The sequence below is a fragment of the Canis lupus genome, chromosome 7 (assembly GCF_048164855.1).
Source record: "Canis lupus baileyi chromosome 7, mCanLup2.hap1, whole genome shotgun sequence".
Classification (NCBI taxonomy): domain Eukaryota; kingdom Metazoa; phylum Chordata; class Mammalia; order Carnivora; family Canidae; genus Canis; species Canis lupus.
In genome coordinates, this window is record NC_132844.1 from 59,767,891 (window position 1) to 59,790,735 (window position 22,845).

The 22,845-nt window shown below is 40.7% G+C and overlaps 1 protein-coding gene and 1 pseudogene across 1 annotated transcript in view; one reads left to right on the top strand and one right to left on the bottom strand.

Annotated features, from left to right (window-relative positions):
- CDC5L (cell division cycle 5 like) overlaps positions 1 to 17,479 on the bottom strand; it is a 43,230-nt gene extending 25,751 nt beyond the window's left edge. The window contains exons 1-8 of the mRNA XM_072832821.1: positions 17,146 to 17,479; positions 14,730 to 14,833; positions 13,211 to 13,372; positions 12,500 to 12,627; positions 10,745 to 10,844; positions 4,052 to 4,270; positions 2,200 to 2,344; positions 1,613 to 1,801 (exon numbers count right to left, since the gene is read on the bottom strand). Of these exons, the coding sequence (XP_072688922.1) occupies positions 1,613 to 1,801; positions 2,200 to 2,344; positions 4,052 to 4,270; positions 10,745 to 10,844; positions 12,500 to 12,627; positions 13,211 to 13,372; positions 14,730 to 14,833; positions 17,146 to 17,190 (1,092 nt within the window). The 5' untranslated portion in view covers positions 17,191 to 17,479. The remainder of the gene's footprint in view (positions 1 to 1,612; positions 1,802 to 2,199; positions 2,345 to 4,051; positions 4,271 to 10,744; positions 10,845 to 12,499; positions 12,628 to 13,210; positions 13,373 to 14,729; positions 14,834 to 17,145) is intronic.
- Positions 17,480 to 19,128: 1,649 nt separating this feature from the next.
- LOC140636945 (ORM1-like protein 2 pseudogene) lies at positions 19,129 to 19,845 on the top strand (annotated as a pseudogene).
- The last annotated feature ends 3,000 nt before the right edge of the window (positions 19,846 to 22,845 follow it).

The window sequence follows — 22,845 nt, forward strand, 5'->3', positions numbered from 1 at the left end:
TCTGGGGTACCAGTAAATCAAGAGAACAAGCTGTAAACAACAGTAAAGAGTAATCAGTACAGAACAGAACATTCAGAAATTCTGGGAAACATTTCTTCAAAAAGCTAAGAATATCTAAAGTTTGATCAGATTACAGGAGATTTATACAGACAGTATCAAGTCCAGAGTTGAATCCATGCTAAGTAATCAGAAAATTTAGCATCTGAATAAAATAAGCATTAACTCAAAGAAAAATATAATGTACAGTATAGTACTTATAAGGCACTTTGTAGGCTCAGCAATGAATATGGTTTACACAGTCATATGGCAAACCATGAATACAGAGCTAACCAAAATTATCATATAACTATAGTGGAACGCAAAGTGTGTGTACACATGGTAAAGGAAGAGGGTGGGAGAGCCAAATGTTCAAATTCCCAAGTGGAAAATGGCTAAAACTAAAAATAAATCAATAAATAACAAATGTCCTAGCAATAAGGTAGTAAAAACAAAGAGCTGTAATTGGTGCCTCTTGAGAGCAAGCAATGAGGAACACAAGTGTCTCCCTTACTAAGTTTATAGGAACTTCTTGATTCCAAATCAAGACCTTAAAATTATATTTCTGGGGGCGCCTGGATGACACAGTTAGGCATCCAACTCTTGATTTTAGCTTAGGTCATGATCTTAGGGTCATGGGATGGAGTCCCCCTTCAGATTCTCTCTCTCTCCACCCCCCCTCCCTCTGTTCCTCCACAACCCACATGTATGTGCTCACTCTCTAAAAAATAAAAATAAAAAATAAAATAAAATTCTATTTCTAACTATTAAAGAAGAGGAAATGAGATGAAAGGGTGCTCTATAGTGTTTTGTTAGGTGTGGCTATTCTCTGGAATAAATGCCCTAAGAACACACAGAGCTGTACACCTCATGTATTTAGGAAAGAGAGGGAAATAATACTAATGGCAGGCTGTCCCAAGCTAAGTATAGAAATGCAAGGAAGTTTTAAAAATCACTACTACAACTTCTGAAACCAATACTGACTGTATGTGAACTAAAATTTAAGTTAAAAAAATAATAACTGACTACATACATTTGCTAAGATTGCTAAGCAATGTGAAATTTTAAAATGTTGCACTTTTTTCAACTGGTGCAGATAAATGAAGGAGGCAGGGCTGACTTCAAAAGAAAAAAAAGGGATCCCTGGGTGGCGCAGCGGTTTGGCGCCTGCCTTTGGCCCAGGGCGCGATCCTGGAGACCCGGGATCAAATCCCACATCGGGCTCCCGGTGCATGGAGCCTGCTTCTCCCTCTGCCTGTGTCTCTGCGCCTCTCTCTCTCTCTCTGTGACTATCATAAATAAAAAATAAAAAAAAAAAAAAAAAGAGAAAAAAACCTATGAATTAATAAATGTAAAAATGAAACCACCTAATTACTTAATCTGCTAATTTAGCTTCCCTAATACAGAAATCTCTAGGATCTATGAATTCTAGGCTCAGTTTCAACTGAGTTTGTCAGAAACAAACTAAATCACTTACCATTCTCTTTGTCAGAAACAAACTAAATCACTTACCATTCTTCATAACACTTTCAAGGACAACAGGTGTCATAAGACTGAGGCTACTATGACAGCTTACCTGCAGAATTCTATCCTGGGAAGCTGGTGTGCGAGGTGTTCTAAGAGCAATACTGTTGTTGGTGACATTGTACTCAGACAGAAGAGTACTGGAGGCAGAGTTTGTTATACCAGATTCCTCAGCAGTCTGACGTGCAATTTCACTTGCTTGGCCTACTTTCACCACCTCTTGGAGTTCAGCATCTGAAATCTAAAAAGACAAATGTGTGCACGCACTCTCTCTCTCAAATAAATAAATAAAATCTTTTAAAAAGAAGGCAGCCTGAAGTTCACAAAGCCAAATACCACCTTCATGCTAGTCAGCTACAATAAGAGGCCAGGAGGCCTAACCTGCTCATAAATTGTTTATAGCTGACAAAATTACTTAGTAAACCATTACAAGGTATAAGGCCTAATCTAATTTATACAGAGAAGTTGTTACTTATTTATCATACTATATTACAATGACTTATTTTTATGTGGCTCACCTATTACACTGAACTTAAGGGCACCCAATATCTAAAAACCTGGCACATATATCCCCAAACATTTGCTAAATAAATGATAAGCATAGGAGTTCACACAATAAAAAAACTTTTATCAGATTACCTGAGGGGCAGGAAGTACTAGTTTGCTTCTCTTTTTAGTAAATTCAGAAACACCACTAGTCTGAAGAATAGCTGATGGTAAATCAGATTCTTTTTTCCTTTTCAAATGCTGCTTATCTTTTTTTCTGTCTCTTCCTTCTTTTTCACTATCGTGAATCAAAATAGATAAGAGAATTTGTAAAATTATATATAATCAATAACAGTAAAAGCCACATACTCATATACTTTGAACAAAATAATACCATTTCTAAGAAAATTATTGATAAAAAGACAAAATCCAAATGTTAAGTTGTGCCCTACACCATCACTTACCCATTATATTCAAGAGAAATTGAAATTAAATAATTCTATTGCTATTCAAAATAGTTTGATCAGATTACTGGAGATTTACACAGACGGTATCAAGTTTAGAGCTGAATTCAGGTTACCAAATTGCTATTTAAAATAGCAATAGATTTATTAAGAAAATAAGATATAGTACTAACTAACTTATGTACCAAATATTAAGCCTACTTAAAGACTATGATGATAAGCAAAATTATAATTTCAAAAGGAAAACAAAACTACTCACATCATAATTATATTCTTACAAAAGTATATATGTGACATATGAAAGTGAAGAAGACAAGCATACAAAGTAGAAAATAATTATATGAAAAGGATGAAATTAAAACACTGCATTTTAAAATTTTTTCTCTTTAAAATTGTTCTTCCGAACGTGCCTGGGTGGTGCAGTTGGTTGAGTGTCTAACTCTTGATTTCAGTTCAGGTCATGATCTCGGGGTCATGGGATTAAGCCCTGTGTAGGACTCCACCCTCAACGGGGAGTCTGCTTATCCCTCTGTTTCTTTTCCTGCTTCCTCTCTCTCTCTCTCTCTCTCTCAAATAAACAAAATCTTTAAAAATCTGTTCAATTGTTCATTATGATTCTTTTTTTTTCATTAGGATTCTTCTTAATTCACAATGTTTTTTAAAGGATATTTAAGGCCTGACAAATGGTTACAAAGTCTAACACCAGGCTTGAGGCCACCGAAGAAAACTCCAAGAATGCCTCCTCCCAATCTGCATGTCAGCAGCCTCCTCCCCATCTAGCCTGCCCATTCCAGATGATCTGCTCCCATTTCAACCTCTTCATTTACAAAGGCTACTAAAATAAGGCCTTAATTTGAGAAATAAATACAGTGAAGTACAGCCAAGAAAATCCTGTTTCACAGTGCCTGACATCTGTTGTTTAGTACCAATTCAACAGAAATGGAAGGTCAGTGAGGGAGTTGAAAACTGAAACTCTTTGACAATCAGAAAAGGTTCTCCCCACAATATTCAGATCCAAGAATAGAGAAACCCTAAAAATCCCTAGAAACAGGCAAAATCCTCTACCCTTAGACAAACATTTTATAAATACTTATTTATCTCCATTAGGTAAAACGATTTAAGTATGTATGCAAAGATAACTTTTTCTTTTAATTTCATTCTAAGAAAAACAAGATAAAATTTTCACTAGAAAAGATAAAAAGAACCAGATCATATTTTGACAGATTTTTCAGGCCATTAGTAAAATAACTAACCCATTCACAAATGTACATAAACGTTAAGATGGTGACTCAGTGAGCAGACAGTACAGTAAAAGCCAAGAGCTGACATTTCAAGAGAAGCAAACAGCCATCTGCGCCAAAAACATGACAGCAAGGGTCACTGGTTTTCTCAGAAAGGTGAATCCAGTAAATAAATAAAAACAACTATGTAGGCCACATTGTCCTAAATAATAAAAATCTGTCTCTGACAAGGATAATGCATGACCCTCTACAAAATTCCTACTATACTTTTTCATTTTCAAAATCAGAAAGGCAACTTACGATCTTAGTTCCCCATCAAGATCCTGTTGTCTTAATTTTCTGAAATCTGCATCAAGAGCCTGGTAGTTTTCCTCAGAAGTATCGTAGAAACCAAGTGCAGGCTTTTTTTCAAATGGGATTTCGGCATTATAATCAACTCCTCTCTTCTTTTTTCTCTTCTTCTGAATTTCTATGCCAGCTGCTCGAAGTTCTCTTCTCTTCTGGAGGGCCGCAAGACGCCTCAAGAAAAAGAACACAAGATCACTTTGAAAATCACATACCATGGGAAAGGGATAGATCATCCAATAGAGCTAAGAAAACTACCTGGTTATTTGGGGAAGAAATATTTATATAAATCCTCACCTCACACTATTCACCAAGATCAATTCCCCTTTCGAATTAAAGGTACACACATAAGCAAAAAGAAAAGCCAGAAGAAACTACAAGTAAATACATATCCTATCTCTGGATAGGAATGCATTCACTTAATAGAAGTTAAATAAAGGGCAGAGGAAAGATTAACAGCTTTGAATTTTTTTTTTTTTTTTTTAAAGATTTTATTTTAGGGCAGCAAGGGTGGCTCAGCGGTTTAGCGCCACCTTCAGCTGGGGCCTGATCCTGGGGACCCAGGATCAAGTCCCACGTTGGGCTCCCTGCATGGAGCCTGCTTCTCCCTCTGCCTGTGTCTCTGCCTCTCTCTCTCTCTGTGTCTCTCACGAGTAAATAAATGAAATCTTTAAAAAATAAATAAATAAATAAATAAGTAAAATAAAAATAAAAAGATTTTATTTTAAATAATTCCTATATGGGGCTTGAACTCACAATCCTGAGATCGAGTCACATGCTCCACTGACTGAGGCAGGCAGCTGCCCCAACAGCTTTGAATTTTAAATGTTATATCTCCACAATTCTATTTTTTTTCAATCATGAAGCAAAATTAACAGGCAAGTAACAGGAAAAAACATTTGCAATTAATATTAATATTGGCAATGGTTAGATACAAGGACTCTGTGCAGGCTTTTTGGTTTTTTTGTTTGTTTGTTTGTTTTTTAATGTATCCTAAGGGGGAGGGAGCAGAAGGAAATAAATAGTTCACTAAGGAAAAAATGCAAATAGCCAAAATGATAAAAGGTGTACTTAGCTAATAAAGAATCAGATTAAATTAAATACCATTTCTTCATATCTCAGTAAGTGTTCAGGGTTTTTTTGTTTTGTTTTGTTTTAATGGCAAATATCCAAAAAGTGGACAGTTACACTGATAATGGAAAGCAAATTGGTATAGCTTTCCCCAAAGAGAATTTGGAAATACACATTAAAACTCTGAAGTTGGGATCCCTGGGTGGCGCAGTGGTTTAGTGCCTGCCTTTGGTCCAGGGCGCGATCCTGGAGACCCGGGATCGAATCCCACGTCGGGCTACCGGAGCATGGAACCTGCTTCTCCCTCTGCCTATGTCTCTGCTTCTCTCTCTCTCTCTCTATGTGTGACTATCATAAATAAAAATTTAAAAAAAAAATTAAAAAAAAAAAAAAACTCTGAGGTTTCTCACATTTTTTAACCCAACAATTTCACTCCTCAGACTTTAGCCTAAAGAAATAAATAACATGAACAAGGCCTTAGCTATAAGACTGCACCGAGCATTGTTCATTAGCTGATAACTTGACACAATCTAGACATCCAACAATAAGAAATTAGTTAAGAGCATTTACAGCACAGCTACAAGATAGGATATTATACAGCCATCTGTATAACTTTAGAAAATCTGTAAATCTACTTTGCCATGGAAAGATGCTCAAGACTTGTAAGCATGTAAGATGTAAAACAGGTCCACCAAAATATCAACAGTAATAATCACTGGAGGTTGGAAATTCATTTCATCTTTACTTTTTTGTACTTTCCCATGATGCTATAATTTTAAGGATTTAATAATGAAAAAAGTTATTTACAATATTAATGAGGGAAAATCAGTATGCAGAGCCTTATACTAGAAGTTGCTCCTCTATACTGACGAAAATTAGAAAAAAAAAGTTTAAGTCTCTGGAAATGAAAAACGTTTAAGTCTCTGGAAAGGATCCCAAGGAGATACAGTATATGAAGAAACATTTATTCAAGTAAATCAAGTAATAGAGGATTTCAACTACCCGCACCTATGGTGGTATCAGTCTGTACCTTCTGTTTAAGTTCTTCTTTCCAGCTTATCTCTTAACTCAGGCAAAAGAAAACAGCCCCCTCAAGCAATAAGGACTGCCCTGAGCCAGCAAGACTCTGCATGACTGACTCCAAGACAGTGATCCACTTGCCCCTTCCTGCCCACCTGCACATACCCACTGAACTTTGTCGCACATTTTCCTTATATAAACCTGGAAATATTTTTGGTACATTGGGAACAGTCCTTGAGATGCTAGTCCGTGGTCTCCCTGATGGTGGCTTCACCAAAATACATTCCTTTCTTGTTTCACCACCCCTCATCTCTCTGCCTTTGGATTTTGTCAGGACCGAGTGGTCAAACCTCGTCTGTTTAAAGCCAGGTGCTCTTTGCATCACAGCACCCTAGATACAAATCTAGTAAAATTTGGTTAAAAGAAGTGAGAGGCTATGGTGTCTGAATTAAGACCCACTTTCGGAAAAAAATAAAAAAAAATAAAAAAAAAAAAAGACCCACTTTTGGGGATGCCTGGGCGGCTCAGCAGTTTAGCGCATGCCTTCGGCCCAGGCCGTGATCCTGGAGTCCCGGGATCAAGTCCCACGTCGCGCTCCCTACGTGGAGCCTGATTCTCTCTCTGCCTATGTCTCTGCCTCTCTCTCTCTCTCTCTCTCTCTCTCATGAGTAAATAAATAAAATCTTTAAAAAAATAAATAAATAAAAGACCCACTTTCTCTTCTTACCCCCCCTCTCAGCTCTCATAGATAGAAACTCTACTCCACATTGATGCAGTCAAAACCACAAGGTTCTCTCCCCCGTACAGTTCCCAACAGGAGGGCTTTCATTCCAGGAGGGGCAGAACATCAGCAATTCTCATCCGGCCTCCAGGATCCTATTGCAGAGGCTAAATTTCAACAATAGCTGCCCAGAACCAGGGCCACTTCCTTCTTCTGCCCAGACAGAGGCTCTACCTCGAGCACAACGCTGCTCAGAATACTGGGGTTCCAAGAGCCCTTGCCCCAGCTTGTGGGATGAGGCTTCCACACTAGGAGAAGCAAGCCAAGGAGACCTGGTACTGCTGCACACACCGAGCACTCAGTTCCTACAGTGGGCATATCAGAGACAAACATAGCAAAGCCCAGGGGTAGAACACAGAACTCCAAATCTCCCCCAAAGAAACCGACTTTTCTGCGCCACAGAGTATGGAGAAATGTTCAAGCTTCAGGACACTCTCAAAAACTGTGGAACTTGTAAAAGGTAACTGGGAAGAAACTGACAAAAATCACTGGAAAGTACAGGCTAAACTGTAGGTAACTCCAGTTTGCCAAAGAAAAAAACAAAGAAAAAAATGGGAGGGCCTTCCTGAGGTCCAAACAAATACCAAAGACTGACCTCATAAACTACTCCTTCAAAGGAGCCCAAATGTAATTGGATCAGTTTGTGGAGCAATTTATGCCCCATGACACTGTTGAACAATACAGCAATCAGCCAGCAATCAGAGTTTAAAAACAGTGTAGGCAGGGAAAAAGATGTCAAAGAAAAGTATGGTCAAAACGACATCATCCTACCATCCGACGGTGACTGTGGGCATACCTAAGCCTCACTCTCTATGAGGAGCAGTATCAGAGAGAGGCTTTTCATTTCTGAGGGGAGAGAGAAAGACTTCACTAAAATACTCCAGTCACTAAACAAACAAGCAAGTAACAATAACAGATTGGGGATGGAGAGAACATAGCACCCAGAATTGCTACAATATATCATATAAAGTGTCCAGTTCCCAACAAAAGCCTTGAGACATAGAAAGAAACAGGAAAGCATGACCCATATACCAGGGAAAAAAAGCTGGCAACAGAAACTGCCAGTGAGAGCAACCAGATGTCAGATTTAGCAGACAGACTTCAACAGAGCCATTATAAATATGTTCAAAAAACAAAAAGAAACTGCAGGAGGTATGATGAAAATGTTACACAGAATAGAGAAATAACTTAGCCAAATAGAAAATGTGGAGTTGAAAGGTATAAAGCTAAAATGAAAACTTCACTACAGGGACTCACCAATAGATGTGAACCAACAGAGGAATTAGCAGACTTACGGAGAGATGGGTTAAGATTATATGAGCCACAGAAAAAGAAATCGGAAAAGAGCCTCACGGCAATGTGGGGCATCATTAAGTGCACCAACATATGCACAAAAAGAATACTAAAAAAGAGAGAAGAAAAGGAGAATAAAATATTCAAAGAAATAATGGCTGAAAATTCACAAACTTACTGAACCTACACATCCAGAATGCTCAACAAACTCCAAGTCAGAAAAACCTAAAAATGTCGGCAAACAGAAACATCATGCTAAAATGCTAAAAGCCAAAGAGGCAAGGAGGAAATCTGGAAATCAGCAAAAGAATTTCATGGCTTACAAGGGAACTCCAATAAAATTAACAACTAAGTTCTCATCAAAACAGCATATACAAGATGACCCAATTTTATACAAATTTACTGTGTATGTAACACCTAAATGTACCCCTGCATTGAAAGAAAGGTCTGCAAGGACGTATTTACAAAGTACAGTAATTTCATTCTTTAAATACAGGACATAAAGACTTCAAATTACATCAGAGAAAAAAAATTTACATCAGAAAACCTTTACAATAAAATGTTAAGTGAATATAACCAAGGTATATAATAGCATCATGTCAACCCCTCCCCCAAGAGAAAATAAATAGCACAACACAAGAGGAAAAGTGTATTACTCTCATAACCAATAAAAAGCTTTAAAACAGATCTGTAATTTAGCATTAAAGGAAATAGGCCTGCAATGTATTCTGCACACAAACCAACCTATTCTAAAATACATATACAAATTATTAAGATGTACAGACTTGGGGGATCCCTGGATGGCTCAGTAGTTTGGCGCCTGCCTTCGGCCCAGGGTGTGGCCCTGGAGTCTCGGGATCAAGTCTCACGTCAGGGCTCCCTGCATGGAGCCTGCTTCTCCCTCTGCCTGTGTTTCTGTCTCTGTCTCTCATGAAAAAATAAATAAAATCTTTAAAAAAAAAAAAAAAAAAAAGATGTATAGACTCTACAAGAAATCTGAGATAGTACAGAGTAAATTTAAATCTGCCAAACAGGGATCCCTGGGTGGCGCAGTGGTTTAGCGCCTGCCTTTGGCCCAGGGCGCGATCCTGGAGACCCGGGATCGAATCCCATATCGGGCTCCTGGTGCATGGAGCCTGCTTCTCCCTCTGCCTATGTCTCTGCGCCTCTCTCTCTCTCTCTCTCTCTCTCTGTGTGACTATCATAAATAATAAAAATTAAAAAAAAAAAAAAATTAAATCTGCCAAACAGTATTTAAAGCAAGCAATACAAGTTATACTCAGAGAGAAGCATCCTTGGTCCAATCTACATGGTGAAAAGGCTCAAAATATTTGGTCTCCAAACACGAATGGAAAAGTGAATTTTTTTCAACCCTACTCACATTACTTAACCTTAAGTAGTATACAAGAGAGAAAAATGACTAAAACTGGGCAGAAAATCGAGCAACTCCTCTTGGTTTGTTTACTGTTCCAGGCCATTCATACCCCCCCCCCTTAAGTAACTATTTTGGCCTATAGACTGGCCAATTATGCCAACAAGCACCCTCAAGCATGAAAGAATCCTCCATCCCAGGATCTGGCACTTCAAAAGTCATTAGTGGGGAAACCAACAACACACTAGTCATCAGGTCAGGAAGCACTTCCCCATGTGGGGAGCAAAAAGGGCAGCTGTGTAGGCTGAGGAGGTTATCCCAATGCCTGAACTCCTAAAGCTAATAAGAAGCTCTTATAGAATTGAGATTATCCTTTTACCTGCTTTACCTTGGTTTCTGGGCGATTAGAAATTATGTCAATCATAGATCTAACCAAAACAATAATGGAAGGGAAAAGTGGAGAAAACCTGCAGCAGGCAGCAATACTTAATTCCACTCACTTTTGAAATGAAAATTTCTAGGAGAGTCTAAAATTTGGTTCAAGGCTCACAAACTCCTCCATCAGCCAAGCTTCCTATTTCACAGCCAGTGCCTGCATAACAGTAATTGAGAAGATGAAGTGGCAGTCATGCAAAAGTCACATAGCCTTGTGTGTCCTCTAGCCATGTGATTCCAAGACGGCTAGAACAAATGAAGCTCTCGTATGTTAGTTAATAGAACAAATCTAATATATCAAATGACTATCTGAGCGTTACCTCTGCCTACATCTTTTACTTTTTACATCTTTTTAAACGCATTTTTTTTCCCTGTATCTATTCTACAACAGTTAGGGGTAAAAAAAAGACTTTTCCAAAGTATAGAGGTGCCTAACTCAGAGAAGCATGCAACTCTTTATCTTGGGGTTATGGGTTCAAGCCCCATGCTGGGTATAGAGATTACTAAAAAAATAAACTTCAAGAAAATTTTCCAAAGCATAAAGGAACTAAAGAATATTAGCAGAATTGGCATTGGACAACTAATTATTACTCATCCAATAAAGTTGCTAAGTCAGGTTTACTGGGCCTAAGGATACATAGACTAATTGTTCAACTACGGATGGAAACAACCATACCTTGCTTCTTCCAATTGTTTCTCTCTTGCTTTCCTCTTGGCTTTCTTTCCCTGAGTATTTGCCAGGCGGGCTCTAGCTTCAGAAAGCATCTCAAGTTCATCTGCAAGAATATAGAGAAAAAAAAAAAACTAAGTTCTCCAACAGAAACAAGGTATATGAGAGACAAACTGTACTGCTTAAGAAGAGAAAAACCATAAATGTAACCATTATATGGTGTTATATAATGGAAATAGCCTGAGTTTTGAAGTCAGAAAAACCAAAGTTAAAAACGAGGCCCAGTACTTGGTAGCTATGTGACCCTGGTTAATTTACTCTCCCTGACCATGTTTATCATCTATAAAAATAAAATAAGTACTATTTCACAAGAATATGGAGAAGAACCAAGTAAAACATAATAGGTAAAGCATATTTATCATATAATTATATTCTTCATTATCATCAACTGGCACAGCACCAATCATGAAAAACTATCATAAAAACTACTATTTGGGGTACCTGCATTGCTTAGTCAGTTAAGCGTCTGCCTTTGGCTCAGGTCATGATCCCAGGGTCCTGGGATTGTGCCCTGCATCCGGCTCTCTGCTCAGTGGGGAGTCTGCTTCTCCTCTCCCTCTGCCTCTCCCCACTGCTCATGCATGGGTTCTTTCTCTCAAATAAATTCTTTTAAAAAAAAAAAAAAAACCTACTATTTAATTACAAAGAAATTTATAATCTCCATTAGTTACACTTTTTCCCTCAGAACTATTTCTCTCTTCTAATACATTTCCATGGCTCCTAGAGTAAAACAGATTTAATTACTGATGCCTTAAAGCAACTCTTACATAAGGCTGTCCAGTGGAATCACAAGAGAACTTTAAAAAAAAATACTCAAAATTCCAGAATTACCCCCTCCTGACTCCAGCTTACTGACTCTAACTCCTGGGGAGGCCCTGGTAACTATGTTTTTAAAAGTTCACCAAATGGGGGTACCTGGGTGGCTCAGTCAGTTAAGCATCTGCCCTCAGCCTGGGTCATAATCTCAGGGTCCTGGGATCGAGCCCCACATCGGGCTCCCTATTCAGCAGGGAGTCTGCTTCTCCCTCTCTGCCTTGCTCCTAATCTCTCTCAGTCACTCTCTCTCAAATAAAATCAATCTTAAAAATAAATAAAAATAATAAAAAAATAAGAGTTCACCAAATGATCATTATGCAGGTGGAAATCACTACCTTTAAACTTTAAAATTTTTAAATCTCAACAAATATCCACTGAATGCATCACAACAACCCTGTAGGGTAAGATAACTTATTATTCTCTATCTGGCAAGAAAGAGAATCAAATCTCAGAAAGATTATATGACTTGCCTAAGGTCAAAGAGGTAGTAAGAGGCAGACATAAGACTAAAATCCAGTTCCTTTGATTCTTGATTCAATATCTGAAAAAGGGATCCTGAGTCTCCCTCATAATACTGCAGTGCTGTCTTTCCACAAAGATTAAATTACCCGCCTGAAGTCAAAAAAGTTAATCGGACTGGAACCCCAAATCCTGTCTTGCCGCCACCACCTCTCCCCATCGAACAGGAAAGAGAAAACAGACTCCCTCAATGGCTTACTACTAGCCTTTAGGAAATCTACCCAGAAAAAAAAAAGAAAGAAAGAAAGAAAGAAAGAAAGAAAAAAAAAAGGAAATCTGTCCAGTAGCATTACACTGCTTAATTTATTACATGAATTGAAAAATAAAAATAAAAAATAAATTCTTCAGGAGCATACACTCACTCACCCTCATCCATATCAATTGGATCAGGCCGCGCTGGTTTTGTTTCTGGATTTGGATCTATTTCTCCAGGTTTAAGTTTTCGTGGATCATCTGTTGTTTCCTCTTCGTTGTCTCTCTGTGCAGCTTTATCCCTAGAAAAAGGCCCAGAAAAGTTAGTCACACTATCCTATCATTCAGTCTTAGCTATACCAGGTTTTCTAGCGCTGGCACTCTCTTCTTTCAAAAACCCAACAGATGGGCATTCACAAAATAAAGTGATTGTACTATTGCTTCACCTGAAAGAGATGGTATTAAAATTCTCATTTCAATGAGTGTTTCCTTTCACTATAAAATACAATCCAAGTAGCTCCTTAATCGCAAATACAGGAAAGATTTACAAATAAAAACTTTTAATAAAGACTCAGGATATCCCAGTTACCTCTCTTTTGACTATGGGTGATTATTTGCTTTTTTTACAATTTTTTCCTCGACTATCCAGAATAAATATATATAATTTATATATTTCTTCTTTTAAAAAGTATATAAGAAGTATATAATTTCAATCAACCACATGAGACTTAAGAGTATATATAATTCAATAGTTTTAGTTCCTTTGCCTTTACTCAGATCTGCAACTGTATGTTTAAATACAGAACAAGAACAGTGCTAAAAGTTTATTGGCCTCCTTCAGGAAACATACACACATTTTAATACTACTTTTGGAAACTGACTTACAAAAGAAACTCATAGTGTTCCAAGCACTGGGCAGCTGTTCTTCCAATGATTGGCGCAATAGTCCTCCACTGAGTTGGCATCAACTTGGCCAAATGCAAGAGTTTTTCTTCTTCTTCTCTGGACCACTCTGTTTTCTTAATGCTTGGATCCAGCCACTCATACCTATCAAAAAGATACCATTTTACACACTATTCGGTCATCTAGCATGAATATCCTATTTACACATTAGATATACTAACCTCTAGTGTCTGAAAAACACAAGCTAACTCTCAGCCTTTGATTATGAAAGCTGTTACAACCGATTATTCATTATTTGGTTAACTTTATCCCATTCAATATTCCCTAAGTCACCAAATTCTACTATACTTTAATTATGCAAGACTAGTAATGCTTGAAAAAGGTAACCTAAACGAAACATGATCATATGCCTTCTTTCTCAACTATCAAATGTTTTTTATACTTTATTAGAGGTTTTGAAATTATCTGAATTAAGACAATAACACCTCACATTTTTTGTGTTTCTAGTTTTCATAGCACTGTCTCATACTTTGATACAGTTTCCACAACACCTTGGCTTACTTCAAACATATGACTTACACTCATTAACTGCTTTCCAACATCACATGCTTTATTTGGAGTTTTTAAATTTAAGTAGAACTACTATGCCATCCTCTCCTATCACGCCACCCAACCCACCTTTTCTATCCAGTCTATTCAGCTGGCAAATAAGATATAAGCCTTATTAAATACTGGGGCAGGAGCTTAGCTCCACCAAGAGCAGCAGAAATCAAAACTTCAGGCTGACAAACATCTTCCTCTTTGGGATTCAATCTCTACATTCTGATCCTTTCTCCCACCCAGGTGCCTAGGAAATTAAGTCACTCTCATACAATCCAAAATATGATCCTAGCACCACATGGGTCAAGGCTGGCACCAGACCATTCATGCCATAAGCTTAATGTTTACACTATCCTGTCTGTGACTTAAAAGGGGACACCACAGATGCAGTGTTCGGTTAAGTTATATTCTGAGGTATGCAAACATACAGTATTTCAACTGCATTAATAAGGAAACTCAAGTAACTGTGAGCTAGCCTAAAAAATTAACCATTATTTATCGTTAATTTCTTTGGGAAAGTAAGTTCTAAATCAACTTATAAATTTCTGGAACATGATCCATTTATAAACTGGGGTCCATCAGTACTAAAAGTAAATTTATTTTAAGCCTCCCAAAACACTCTCAAGCACATTAACTCTTTTGAATCTCATATCTCTGTAAGTTAGGGCCAAGTATTACTATCCCCAATTGGGGACAGGAAAGAGGAGATAGAAAAATGGCTTGTCTAAGATCACACAGGAAGCAAGTGACAGCTAAGGCTTAAATCTAAATTCCCATCTCCCACACCATACTTTCTGTTATATCACATTGCCTGCTTTCTTTAGCAAGGTTCAAAGAACTGACATTTTCCTCATCATAATTAAGGTCGCTTTCTGTTTTCCACTCATTAAGTGGTACATACCATCTGGCTTTGCACTGCTTTGCTGATTTTCTATGCAGCAATGAGGCAATCCTAGACCACTGGTTTTTTCCATATTTCATTACTGCTGCTTTCAGAATTTCATCCTAAAAAAATTGTCAAAGAAAAACAATATATTCAATCATAAAATTCCAAGTGAGAAAAGACAAAATTTAAATTAACTCTGACAGTATTGCTAGGGAGAAAGAGAAAGTCATAAACACACACACACACACACACACCCCCTAGGTTTTGGGGGGAAAAGGTACAAAACTTCATTTATTATAATAATAAACAAGCTAGAATTGGCAAAATGCAAAAACTTCAGAAGAAATCCCTCAGAAGGACATCCTACCCCTCTTTATACACAACCCCATCCCCAACCCAATAAACTAGGAGTACAGCCCAATGTGAGAAACCCTACTTGGCAGTGATTAACAAAAAGTACACGCCTGTGTTTGGGTGTCATCATCCTCAAAAGGATACAGCTCAATCATTTATTCATTCATTCAAAAAACATTTATTGAACACCTACCTTGCACCAGGACTTGTATACTGAGGAAAAGAGAATGAAATAGACCTCATCCAGCCCTCAAGAAGCAAGTCAAGACTCCGGTGAATCCATTCTCCACTCCAATTTACAAAGGTCATTTTCTCTCCAGTCCCATAACCCCTGCTTCGACCCAAAAGTCCACATTTCAGGTCTAACCTAAGAATTAAGTATTTCTTCCCTGCTGCACCAGTCAGCTCTTCCTCCAGGCTCTAGTTCCTGTTTCATCAGGGCACCCATTCTGATATGGAATTCACCAATTCCAGGGGAGTCCAGAAAGGTAAGCCACAGACACCAAGAATAGTGTGCACTTGGGGCATTTAACTTGAGGCTTTTTTCCACACTGAACTTTAGATACATGCCTCATACAGGAGCCATTCCATTCCACCCCATTCCACACACACCCCACACTCCCCCCCACCCCCCATCATCAGAGATTTTTAAAGACTGCAGGGCTTTGGCCACTCTACAGGAATCCTGCTGTTATTTGATTTTGTACATCTGTCTCTCCCCCAGAAGTCATCTCTCTTCCAATTTAAACAGCCTGGTTCCCTCCGTGCAAGCTGTGAGACAAGGTTGTCACTATGTGTAACTTTGTTACAATACTGCTAGACTTAAACACATCTTCAACGGAGTGCATACAGCAGTTACCCACCCTACTAGATTCATCTCTTGCCAAACAATCTATTTCATGTTGGTTACTATCCTAGGTTCTAGGGGTCCTCTTGCAGCGCTGTTTCCTGGGGGAAAGCAGTATCAGCTAGCAGTTATCAACTAGCACCTAACTGAAAGACTACTGTGTGCCAGATTGCTCTATATGTTGACTCGTTTCATCTTCAAAATAATTCTTATTCCCATCAGAAAACTGAGGCTCTGAGAGCTTAAGAAATTTATCAGCATCACACAGAAGACTGTGATGCTTGCAAAAAGGCAAACCATTCTATACCAAGTGGATGAAGGAGGTGCCATGGGACGACGGGGGGTGTAACTCATTTTTACAGAGTGATTGGGCAAAAATTCCAATAGTTTCTGAACTGGCCCTGAAGGATAGTTAGAAACACGTCAAGCAGCAGGAGGACATTTCAAGAAGGCACGAGAAGTAAAAAGACACGATGCCTAAAAAGATACGATGTGCTCAGGAAACTGACAAATCCAGCGCACGCTGGACACAAACTGCACCGAAATCCTGTTCGTTATTTTACTCCTTCCCTACCGCCCTTCGGCTAGCCATCAGCATCATCCGCTGCAGTCCTGGAAGCAAATAACTACTGCGGGCAGTTTGTCCTCTCTGGCTTCTTATCCTAGCTGAGGCGGAGCGACAGGAAGGCACAGGCCTGGGGATCCGTCGTGAGGACGCACAAGTCATGCCTTAGGAACAGGTAACCAGAGAGCTGCGGGCGCAAACGGGCTCTGAACTTGGCACTCAGGCTGCCCCAAGCCCCTGCAAGGAAGTCCATGAAGTTGTGGCCACAGCACTTCCCTTTACGTGAGTTGTCAGAGCGGCACGGTGCCGGGGCCGTGCGGGAGGACGGAGGGACGGAGGACCAGCTCTCGCGGAGGTCCTACCCCGCCCCCTGCACGCGGCGAGCTCCTCCAGGGCTGGGGCGCGTCCTCAATTCGACAAAAACATTCACTAAGGGCCTAACAAGTGCCTCGCACGTCAAGTGGTTAAATCACAGTCCCCGTCCTCGGGGCGCTCAGGCGGCGCAGGGCCGGACACCCGACGAGGACCCCGAGGGGCGGCCCCGCGGGCCCCGTCCCCACGCAGACCCCGCAGGGCATCCTCCTCGCCTCCTGGACCGCCGCGCGCCTGCGCACAAACTGCCGAAGGGGGCGGAGGGCAGCGGACGGCGGGAAAAGGGGACTTACCTCGGTATTCCTCCACACGCCCCCCTTGATCATAATTCGAGGCATCTTGGCTGCGGGGTGTCTCGGCAAGCGGCCGAGAGGAGCTTCACAGAAGTAGTAACGGCGCTGCGGCCACGGGACCTAAAGCCGCCACTTCCTCCAAGCGCGACCTTCTGGTTTGAAGAGATCTGCGCAGGCGCAAGGCGGGGTGGGGGGGGGGGTGCGGATAGGGGGAGCGGTGTAGCAAGTCTCGCGAGAATGCGGTTACTGAAAGGAACGAGCGCCTCGCTAGAGCTCCAGCCTGGAAAGACCGACGGAACGCCGTCCAACCCCTCCACTAAAGCGCCCCCACGCCGCGCGCATGTCCAAAACAGGTTGGAGGAAAGCACGGCTCTCGCGAGATATCGCGGGCGGCTCTTCGCAGGGAAGGTGGCGGTGGGATTGATCGTGACGTCACCTAGTGGCGAAGAGAGGGAACATCACGGGTGCAGAAATAGCCCAGGTGTTCTAGGAAGAGCTTTGTTCGTTTATTGTTTTTTGTTTTTTTTTTTTTTTTTCATTTATTAAGTTAGCGCTTTACTAGGCATTTAACGAATAGGACTTTATTCGCAGAATACTCGGGAAAAGGAACTAGCTTAAGCCTAAGCTTTTTAATCTGTAAAATAGAGATACTAGTATAGCAACCTCATAGGGCTGTCCTAAGGATTAAATGAGATCATAAACCTCGCCAGCCCAGTGTCTGAGACATTACTGCCCCCCAAAAGTGGCAGCTGTTGTTATAAGAAGGACGACCCCAGATGACCGGTGATTATCCCAGAAACCTGCAAAACTATCTTGTCAGTGTTTTTCGTACATCGCTATTCAGTCCATGTGGATTGATAATGAAGAGTTACCGTTGGCAGGCACTGGTATTCAGACAAACTCGGATCGGATTGAAATCTTGGCTCTCTCATCAGCTTGGGTAATAACCTTGCTGAATCTCAGTATCCTCATCTGAAAAGTTAGCCATTTTGGAGTTGGTTTTTTATTATTTTTTTCCTTTTTTTTTTTTTTTTTAATGATAGGCACAGAGAGAGAGAGAGAGAGAGGCAGAGACACAGGCAGAGGGAGAAGCAGGCTCCATGCAGGGAGCCCGACGTGGGATTCGATCCCGGGTCTCCAGGATCGCGCCCTGGGCCAAAGGCAGGCCCCAAACCGCTGCGCCACCCAGGGATCCCGGTTTTTTATTATTTGTAAGCAAGATTCCTAATAAATCAGAATTACACCGGTCCTCTCTCAAGAGCCATTTCTAGATCTAACATTACAAGGGTGCATGATGATGGCTTATCCTTCCCTCTCAGGACCACCTTTTACCCTCTATGTAAACCTCTGTACCAACGGGAAAACGGTGCTTCTCCAAGGAGCTTTATTCCCACTTGCTGGGAAATTGTCACAAAATACTGATGTTTTGGAAACAAGAGATATACTACAAGAAAGTGAGATCCACCATGTCTAGGATGTAAATCGTGCCCCCTTGGAGCATGCATTGTGCGACCTGCCTCACCGGGACAGAGCAGTCCTGTCAAATGTCCTCCACTGCACCCTTGAACATGCAGACTGCATGTCTCACTTAAGGATTCAAAAAATGCAACATCATGCCAGGTCCAGGATGTCTAAAACCAGATCTAGTAGCCATGAACACAAGAGGCTGTCCTCTTTTTCAGCGAGAGGATAAATTTCTTGTTAGTCCCACAGTTTGTTATTTTGTTACAGCAGCCCTAGGAAATGAATACACTCCTTTTTAACATAGGATTTCCAAATGAATTTGACCCTGGAAATCTTTCTTCTTATAATATCTATTGATATTTAGGAAACATAGAGAAATTCTGGCCCAGGAAAAAGAAGCTGGAGGTCCATCCAGCTTACAGAGGAGTCACAAGAAATGTTAGCAAGAGGGTTTGTAAGTTGCATGTTTCTCTACCTTTCACTTCTTCCTGAGGCACCAGCTTTGACTGGGCGGACTTTGCTTAGCCAAGAAAACAATCAAAATTCGAGTTCCCTTCTTGTTTTTACCATCAAAGTGTGCAGGGAAGGGATAAATTAGGGTCAGAAGCCTGTGACAGGACCAGCCGGTGAAGCCCGCAGGATGAATGTAGGGGTGGTGGCACACAGTGAAGTAAACCCCAACACTCAAGTGATGAATAGCCAGGGCACCTGGCTGGCCTACATCATCTTGGTGGGACTGCTGCATGTGGTTCTACTCAGCATCCCCTTCTTCAGCATGCCTGTTGTCTGCACCCTGACCAACGTCATCCATAACTTGGCTATGTATGTCTTCTTACATACGGTGAAAGGGACACCCTTTGAGACCCCTGGCCAAGGAAAGTCTCAGCTACTGACACACTGGGAACAGATGGACTTCAGGCTCCAATTTACCTCTTCCCGCAAATTCCTCAGCATCTCTCCTATTGTACTTTACCTCCTGGCCAGCTTCTACACCAAGTATGATGCTGCTTACTTCCTCAACACAGCCTCATTGCTTAGCATACTGCTGCCTAAGTTACCCCAACTCCACGGGGTTCATCTCTTTGGCATCAACAAATACTGAGGGATAGGGCTGGGGATAACACTGGACCAAAGGGCTAGAACATCCTTTCCTTCTCTGTATTGTCTTCTGTATCTTGAAAGCCTGAGAACTATATAACCTTTCCCAAACTCCAGAAAGAGAACAGATTGGAAAATGGGGTTCCCGGGGCCCAGCCCTAAGAGCAGATGTTTTTGAATCAGGAAAGGTAGGAAAGATAAGGGCTAAATCACTCTCCCTCACAGCAGGAAGCCATGTTTAAACAGCTTGTTTGGTAACTGAGCAGCTTGTTTTGTGATTTTTTTCTAGGTCTTCTACCCACACCACTTTCCAGCTCTGTTTTGCTATGTATTTTCCTTATAATATACTTTTTTTTTTTCCAAAAAGAAGGAGGAGGAGGAGGAGGAGGAGGAGGAGGAGGAGGAGAAACCTGTGACACCGCTAAGGCATTAGGGGCTGGGAATAGCCACTCTCATAACCTTCATCATCTCCCCAAATAAACAGATACAATTTCAGTAGAAACACTGCTATTTTGCAAATATAATTTCAAGACAAAACCTCTAGCCCTGCCCTGTTTACCAGATTGCTACCCCTAAGCCTCTCCCTTCCATTTAGAAATCCTCAGCTAATGTAGGAAGAAGCTAATGTCTGAGTAGAAATGGAATTCCACACACCCTAAATACTAGCAATTCATACCGTGATGCTAAATTGGCTTGGGTTTCACCTACTGATACTTTGTGATGGATCCAGTTGTAGTTTGTAATTTTTTTCCCACAGGTGTCCATATTCACTATTTCTAGGGAGTCCTCTGTGTCCTGAGGTGGCAAATTGTTCCCGAAGAGATTTTGTTTTCTCTCAGGCCACAGAGGTTCATCTTTTTTAGCTTATTTCTTGGTTTGGAATCAATATTCTGATCAGGTCATTTATAGCTAGGCCCTGCATCCACATGGCACAGACTAGGGATTTATTTCTCACAAGACACTTTTCTACGTTCATGTACCACACCCCTGACCCATATACCCAACTACATCCCAAAGAGTTCCGCTTGTGTCACAGCTACCTCAAATTCAATTTCCCAAAATTAAGCTCCTCCATAAAGCCTATACTTCTCCAGCATTCCTTATTTTAGTCAACAGTGCCAGGCTGTCATAGATGATGGTATAAGTAGTTCACTGCCCAAGGGACAAAAGGGACCTGAAATCTAGCTTGCACGCGGCTTACCAGGCACTGCATCTGCACACTGTGTCCACCATGAGGGCATCTTTCTCTAAGTGTCTAAAGAGATCACATGTTGCCCTGGGAAAAGCACCGCCATCCACCTTGTGGCCACTTGTCCTTTTCCCATAGCATCCCCCACCCATATCCAAGTCATTTCAGATTCCTGCACTTCTACCTCCTAGTTAGACCTCAAAACCATCTCCTTTGTGCCACTTCTGTAAGTTGCCAGATTTTGCAAATAAAAATGCAAACTCCCAGCTAAATTTGAATTTCAAACAAAAAAAAAAAAACAGTTTTTTGACTCGTGTGTCCATTCTGTCCCTTTTCTAAAAGGGCCCCAATTTTTACTCCAGCCCACACTGCACCCAAAATAAAGAACTCATTTCTAACCAGATGATCAGAGCCACATGCAAACCATCACCACTGAAAGCTGCCCCAATAGAGTTCCCATATTTGGTAGAGACAAACACATTTCCTTAGAAATCAAGTCATTGGGATATTCGGCTTCTCATACGCTATGAGGCTGGGCCCTTCCATGCACATTAAGAAATGTTTACTTTTTACATACGTATTTCTTACAAAGTCCAGGTTGGGGAGGCTCAGTGTTTACTCTTCAAGTCAGCAGGGGCCCCCCACCCCCCAGGGTAACCCTTCCTAGAGTTCCCCAGCATTGGAAGGACACCACATAGGTTCCCACATCCTTTCCCAGAGCCCACTGGGAGGCTGGCCAGTAGACCATCCTACATCAAGCCCATTGCTCAGTTTCAGGTCAAGGCATCACTCTGTCCTGAGTTTCAGCCTCTCAGTCACTGGCATAATCTGGAGGAGCTCTGGCTCTAACATACTTCAGCAAGTCAAATCCTATAAACAAGGCTTTTTATCTGCTCAGCTTCTGAGGGCCAAATGCCTCAGAGCAAAAGGAAACAGTCTAATCAAACTGGATACCTCATACTGGAAATGTAGACAATGAATGGAATGATACAGACTATTCGTAAATCGTGCATGGAATGTAAATTATTAGCATCCTAATATCTTAATATTTGATAACTGAGAGTGTGGAGACTATAGCAACAGAATTAGAATTGTCTTCATTTAGTTTATTTGGACTTCAGAGCCCCTAGCACTAAACAGAATATTCCCTCCACCATAGGAGCCCATTGTCATTTTTCTCAGGATCTGAAATTAGAATACCTTGCGTACAATGCCAAGTTGTTACCCTAATTTTTTTTAAGATTTTATTTATTTGAAAGACAGAGAAATAGCATCAGAGCATGAGCGGGGGGAGGGGCAGAGGGAAAAGCAGACTCCCCACTGAGCAGAGAGCCCGACATGGGGCTCCATCACAGGACCTGAGCCAAAGGCAGACACTTAACTGACTGAGCCACCCAGGCATCCCAAGTTGTGACTCTAATGAATTTATTTGGAAATGTCATGTACAATCTGTTTCTATTAAGCCTGTGAGCTGCAGTTATTTAAAGAAATGAACATATGCACACACCCACATGCACACCTGCACACCCATGCTATTTACCATGGAACCTAAAGTGAGGTGAAGGGAATTTTCACATCTTAAAAGATCCAATATTTTTGTGCCTAGAAAGAAGGACTGGAATGACAGTCCTTCTATGTCATCCACATATTTTTCCATTTGGCCATTTGGTCTATGCATTACTCTCTCCAAGAGATGCATGCACATGCCTTATGTCCTGCCCAAAGTTAGCAGTGGAACTCCTCACCTGCCAGCTTTTGTCAATGCCATGGAGTAAGTCCTGGCCACTGAGATGTGCCCACAGAGAACCCCAAATCCAATAAAAAATTACAGGAGACGGAATGTGGCCCTGCAACTCCAGGAGGTCAATTATTCAATAGCTTTCTTTTTTAATCATACCTACTTCAGTTTAGAGCAGCATGCAGGAATTATATAGACCTCCTTGAAATTT